Raw genomic sequence first — 7,089 nt, 5'->3', positions numbered from 1 at the left:
TATATATATATATATATATATATATATGTGTGTGTGTGTGTGTGTGTGTGTGGTAAAAGTAATTGGGCGGAGATAAAGAATTCGTTCACCACCCGTCTTCAGCGCAACAAAAACCCTAACCCTAAACACCGGGTGTACGTATTCTTTACTTTCGCAAAGTAATTGAGTCTATGTCCGGTCATAAAGTGACCAATGGTTCCGCATCCACAATGGTTTTAGCCTTGTGGACACTAAAGCCGAAGACAAAGGTAACTCTTCACCTCGGGGGCGGGGAGGTCCTCGCAGAGGTGAAGAGTTACCTTTGTCTTCGACTTTCGGGTCTGACGAGATGTCCACGAGGCTCTAGCCTTTGCAGATGCGAACCATTGGTCAGTATGACCGGACAGACTCAGTTTTAATACATTACTGCTCTTTGCTTTAGCGTGTGCTTCTTTTCAACGATACATTGACGATATATATTTTTATATCGATTTATCTATCTTTCTATCGATCTACCTATCTGTTTGACAATCTGTCGTCCTTGTTAGTGGTCAGTGGTGAATGAAGTGGGAATGGAGATAAAGGGGAAGAGAGAAGGAAAAGAGTAAGAGAACAGAGAGAGAAAGAAAAGAGTGAGAAGAATAGAATGAGATTAGATAGATAGATAGATAGATAGATAGATAGATAGATAGATAGATAGATAGATAGGGGGAAAAGAGAGATGTAGAAATAAGAGGGAGAAAGAGAAGGGAAACACGAGAGTAGAAGTAAAAGATGAAAATATATTAGAGAAGAGAAGGAGAAAGTTGAGACGCTAAAAAGGAAGAAAGTGTAACCGCCTCCATTACAACAACGACAATATAAAATAAAATAAAAAACTGACTTCAATAAAAACATAAATTAATAAAATAAATTGGAAGACAAATATTAATTTGTGGTTGTTTGAATAAAAGATATTCACTGAATGTTTGAAGATATTGTTTAGTTTCCTATCAACAATAGTCCAACCAGTGATGAAAGGCGTTCCAGCCATGACACTCCTATCTTTTATTCAGACAGTCTACCCAGGACTGCATTATCCAAAGTGTCAGTCCATTCATTTATTTTTGATGGGGGGCGAAGTGGAGTTGGTTTGTGAAGAGGGTAGGATACGGGGGTAGGGGTGGCGGTGGCGGTGACATTCGTGTTGGGTGAATGAATGACGGTGGGGAAAGAAGATGTCTAGTGATGATGATGATGATGGTACTGCTTGTGGTAGAGGTGGTGGTGGTGGATGTGATGAGACACTTACCCATTCTTTGCCGACGGCTGCTGCATGTTGTTGGTGGTCACTTTCTCTAATGTATAATATATGTAGATAAATATATATCAAATATATATATGTGTGTGTGTGTATGTATATGTGTGTGTGAGAGTGTGTATCTGTACGTATGTGTGGCGAATAAAGTAAATATATATAAATATATATTTACATATACATATATTTCTGGAGGAAAGAAGTGTTGGTGAGTTGAAAAAAAAAAAAAAGGTTGTTCCGAAACACTAAAGAGATGATCTACGTAATTTAAACGTAAACTGAAGTTTTAATGTTGATTGCTCACTTCTGCATATACAGATATATATATATATATACATGTATATATATATATAATACGTACACGTATATATATATATATATGTATGGGTATATGTAAATATATAAGGGATTTTCTTGCTATTTCGCTCCTGAGATAGTTTTATAGCGGAAGGTGGTGGAGGAGGCTGAAAAAGTTGCAGACGGCGCTGCTCTCTGTTGTTATTGATGATGATGTTACTGTCAAAGAGACGGCGGCGGCGGCGTACCATTCCTCGGGTGATGCGGCGGCTGTTGTTAGCACGTGGTGAAGGGACATAACTCTCCCGCATTAGTTATCTCCCTTGCATACAAACCAGTACGGCAAGATCTATGCGATCGCTGGAAATAGCAGTCAAATTTCATTCAAATCACGTGATACAAGTCTAAATGAAGAATAGACACTCGGTAGCGTGCTCCAGCATACTATTAGAAAAGGATATTCATTATAGACTTGCTCGATAATGATTGATTTGAAAGTCTACAACAGTTTTTATTTTATTTTAAGAGTTTGAAGGAGATTTGACTGCTATTTCCAGCATGTCAAACGACGCATAGAAGTTTTCCCTTTCATTATATCTCTTACTTCACCAAAATGAGGCTTATTTTCATTTCTTTGATCCAGTATGAAAATCCTCTACGCGCTAGGTTTACTTGCTAGAAATAGCAGCCAAATTTTCTTTAAATCGCACCCTACCGACAATGTAGTTAATGATACACAATGTATGTCTAAATAAAAGGTGGATGGTCTTAGCTGGGCAGGTTAGACCAAAGAGTCAAATTTCCGAATTTCCGTGGTCGCTCGACCTACTAGAAATAACAGCAAAATCTCTCACGAATCATATCCGAACTTTTTTTTTTAACAAAATGACAGAATTATTATGGCTGAAACGTCTTGGATCACAGACATGCTTATTTAATCGTCCGTTTAGCGTTCTTATTAGTATTCATCATCCGTCTTTGTGTGCGTACGTGGTAAGGAACCTCTTTTTTTTTTATCCTCGGCCTTTTGAGTATTTGATTCCTTTTCGAAATGAAGATGAATTCTCTGAGCGACTTTGTGGCGGCGGTGGTTGAAGTTCAGATTTTCTCCCACTCCTGATTCTGACACAAAAAACTTGGCCCAAGCAACAATTACCCTCTGGAATTCCCACTGTGTGCATCTTGGGGAAAATGTCATTATATTCTGTAGTTTGGGGCCAACCCAGACCTTGTTAATGAAATCGAGTAGGAGAAAACTGTACAAAAGCCCCTTGTCATATCCTTGTCACACATTTTCACACACTTGTCACACTTTTGTCACATCCTTGTCACACCGTTCTTAACACACTGTATCATGCTGATTCTGTCTGAGAATTACCATGTACTCTCCCACAAGTTATGTATGAAGAGGAAGAAAGTTTAATGAGAGAGGAAAGAAGAGAAATAATATAGCGACAGTTTTGGCTGACGATCATCCTGTACTCCCCTTGTTGACAGCGAAATGATATGTGCCGGCTGTTTGAGCAACTCGTTGCTTTTAATGAACAACATGGCAGAAGAAATAGAACAAAAAGATTACGAAAATAGCAATTCTCACTTTGAAAATCTTTTTAGATTACGGAATTCCCTGCTCTCTCATGTATCCATGCTTAAAATTTCAGCATGATCGGATGAACAATAAGCACACAAATGTAATTCCAGAAACTAATATATAAAAAAAACCTTATTCTAAAAATCAATAAAGTACATAAAAGAATAACTAGTAAATGGTATAAAAATGACTATGCACGTTTCATGGCTATATTTTCAAATAGGTAACTAATAAAACCAATTCGATTAATATACTAGCAATAATCACCCATCGTTGATTGGGTGATTACTTTTACTGTTTCTCAGGCTGAAAAACTAGAAAAGTGGATCTATCATATAGTAGAGGAATAGCTTTACAGAATCCATTTGATTGCAACGGCACTGAAAAGGCTGCAGGTGAAGGGCAACATCAGTGTTTGTGCAGAAAAAGCATTGCACGTCTTCGTGCGTTTGTTTGGTGTTCGTTTTTTGACGGTCTTTTTTTAGTAGACATTTTTTTGATTAAGAATATCAGTAATAGTGAAATGAAAAGACAAATGCTGTGTCCTGTCAGTCAGATTTAGGTTTACTCATCCTGTATGTGTGTATAAGGGAAAAACATGTCATAATTGGAGTAGAAAAAAGACGGGTTTCATCTACAAATTTCTGTTTGTTCTTCAAGTTGTCATCCAGTAACTTTTAGTGTTTGGCCCTGACTTTTATTAATGCTCGTATCAGAACCAAAAAGCTAGAAAAATGGGTATATCATATAGAAGAATAGCTTTACGGAATCCAGGGGACTACGATGGCACAGGTCAAGTGGAAGACCCATTTATCACTCTTCCTTTTGATGTTTGAATAGGTGGTATATCGTGAATGGCGCTAGAAAAATAGCTTTAGGGAATCCAGGTGACGACTGTACGATGGCTCTGAGAAGGCTACAGGTGAAGTGGAAGACCCATTTGTCATGTTTTTTTTTGAGATTTGAATAGGCTGTATGCCCAAGGAGAATTGAAACATGCAGACGGACAGAATCTCTCTTTTATATATATAAATATAAACATGCACACACACACACATGTATATATTAATACACATGTGTGTGTGTGTATGTCTTTGTGTCTGTGTTTGTCTCCCGCCCCACCACTTGAGAACTGGTGTTGGTGCATTTCTGTTCCCATTACTGAGCAATTCAGCAAAAAAGACTGATAGAATAAGTACCATGCTGAAAAAGATATAAATAGTGGGATCGATTCATTCAAATAAAATTCTTCAAGGCGGTGCCCCAGTGTGGCCGCAGTCTAATGACTGAAACAAGTAAAAAAATAAAAGATGAAAGAGATATATTGTTTGGATCCTGTGTTTTATCTTTTACTTGTTTCAGTCATTGGACTGACTGCAGCCATGCTGGAGCACTACCTTCATGAGTTTACTCAAACAAATCGATCCCCGTACTTTTTAAAGTGTGATACTTAGGATCTTTTTTAAAACGGGGGCCACATTTTTCATTAATGTTTTACGTAGTGTTTTTGGTACCGAAAGACTTTCAAACTTCGTATACTTATCTATTTTGTGTTATAGAACAGAAAAATATTTTTGTATTCGAATTTATTTCATGTAAAAAATTGTCTTATTTCGATAATTTCAACCAATCACTGACGTCCATTCAGCCGATATACATTAAGTGCCGACTACATAAACAAACGATTCTTCGTTTTATTTGCTTTTTTCATTTTAAATTTGCTTTAACCCTAACCTTAACCCTAACCCTAACCCTAGGGTTAGGGTTAGGGTTAGAGTTAGAGTTAGGGTTAGGGTTAATTGTTTCAGAATCGTTTGTTTATGTAGTCGGCACTTAATGTATATCGGCTGAATGGACGTCAGTGATTGGTTGAAATTACAGAAATACGACAACTTTAACATGGAATAATTTATGGATTTCTTTTTTTTTTAAGAAGACTAAGAGAAAAAGATGTTTTATATGACACATTCTACCAGTGTTCCAAGTTTCAAAGTGTTTCGTTAATGAAAAATGTGGCCCCCGTTTTAAAAAAGATCCGATATTTATTCTGTTGATCATTTTTGATGAACTGCTAAGTTATGGGGACATAAACAAACCACCACCAGTCGTCAAGCAGTAAGAGCAGGAAAATACAAACACAAAGTTACATATATATATGATGGGTTTCCAGACAGTTTTCGTCTACTCACAAGGTATTGGTTGGTCTGGGGATATAATGGAAGACACTTGCTCCCCCAGTGTGCGATGCAGTGGGACTGAACCTGAAACCACTGGGGTTGCAAAGTGAGCTTCTTAACCATACAGCCATGTCTGGGACAAAAATCATCCAGGCAACAGCAATAACGATCCTTCTTTTTTTACTTTGACCCAAGACCAGCAATTTTGAGGAGAGAGGAAGTCAATGGCATCGTTTCCCCACACCCCCAGTTCTTGACTGCTACTTATTAACCCTAAAAGAATAAAAATACAAAGTCAACCGTAGCTGAATTTGAACTCAGAACAAATAGCACTAAGCATTTTGGCCAACATGCTAGCAATTCTGCCAACTCGACACATTAAACAAGACACCAATAACAGTAATAAAAGCAACAAAATGAAATAAATCTACTCCATCACCACCACCACCATCACCATCATCATCATCATCATCTCTTTACTGAAATAACTGTCCTGAGAATGCTAGGAACATTTGTAATGGACACCTTCCAAGATGGCACGTTGCCAACAAGAAAAGGGTAAGTTGGCCAATCAACAAGTTGACCAACACTGTTTCCAGTCACCAGTATCAACACTAACACCATAGCTACCACAATCGCTTCTACCACTAGCTCTATAACTATCATAGCTACAATCATTACCACCATCACCATCACCATAACTACCATTATCACCACTCTCATCTTCCTCATAAACTCCACTTGTACAAGCTAGCACCACAGATAATACCACCCCCACCCCCACCCCAGTGATTGCGTTGCGCTCATGGACTGCTTGGTCAGAATGAAAACAGTACCAAGCAGTGATGAAGATGTTCACTGTTTTTAGATAAAGCTATGGTTTTGAATCTTCCCAAGATGATCTCCCTTTCAGTATTTCCCATTGAGAAAGGCTCAAGAGCCAGAAACAGCTGTCTGGGAATCCAATAGGGGGAAGCACTGTGTTATCCCCAGGCAATGGTGTGCAGGGACACCATATATGTCGAGCACAGGTGACACTAAGATAAATAAAAGTTTATCAGGAGCCAATGCAAATAATTAGAAAATGGAGAAAAGCAGAGATTAACCAGCACATCGATTGGACCACGTTTTAAAGCTTGTTTATTGATACAATGCAAAACATAACAAACCTAACAGCTGTTTCTAATCAGATTCCCAGAATGCCGTCTATACGTAAATGCGAGAACAAAATGCTTTGTCTTCATGGGGCATTCGAATTAAAGCAACCGATCTTCATCAGAGTGAAAAACAAGAGCATCCAATATAAACAAAAGGAAGAAGGAAAAGGAAAGAAAACATGGCTTAGACGAAGAGTTTTAGAAGCCCAATATGTTAAGAGCAAATAATTATTTATCATCCAGGCTCAAAGAGCGTAGATTAGAGAGTCGCATTGATTCTTGATAAACTCTGCCACATACAAAAAGCACCTCGGATGGTGCTGTTAGCGCTCCACTGTCACGGGTGCCAGTCATCGAATTTGGTTCAGTTTCGATCTCACTTGCCCCAACAGGTCTTCGCAAGTTGAGTTTCGTGTCCAATGAAGGAAGGTTGGCATGGGTGCCAGTCATCGAATTTGGTTCAATTTCGATTTCGATTTCACTTGCCTCAACAGGTCTTCGCAAGCAGGGTTTTGTGTCCAAAGAAGAAAAGGTATGCATAAGTGGGCTGGCTACACCCCTGGTAAAGGCCATGGGTTATGGTCTCACTTG

At 38.4% G+C, this 7,089-nt stretch overlaps 1 protein-coding gene across 1 annotated transcript in view; it reads right to left on the bottom strand.

Moving 5' to 3' along the window:
* LOC106883303 (uncharacterized) overlaps window positions 1-1,845 on the bottom strand; it is a 22,866-nt gene extending 21,021 nt beyond the window's left edge. The window contains exon 1 of the mRNA XM_014934262.2: window positions 1,271-1,845. Within this exon, the coding sequence (XP_014789748.1) occupies window positions 1,271-1,296 (26 nt within the window). The 5' untranslated portion in view covers window positions 1,297-1,845. The remainder of the gene's footprint in view (window positions 1-1,270) is intronic.
* Window positions 1,846-7,089: the final 5,244 nt, after the last annotated feature.

The sequence above is a fragment of the Octopus bimaculoides genome, chromosome 23 (genome assembly GCF_001194135.2).
Source record: "Octopus bimaculoides isolate UCB-OBI-ISO-001 chromosome 23, ASM119413v2, whole genome shotgun sequence".
NCBI lineage: Eukaryota > Metazoa > Mollusca > Cephalopoda > Octopoda > Octopodidae > Octopus > Octopus bimaculoides.
The sequence above is the reverse complement of the archived record's forward strand: the minus strand, read 5'-3'. Positions and strand labels throughout refer to the sequence as shown.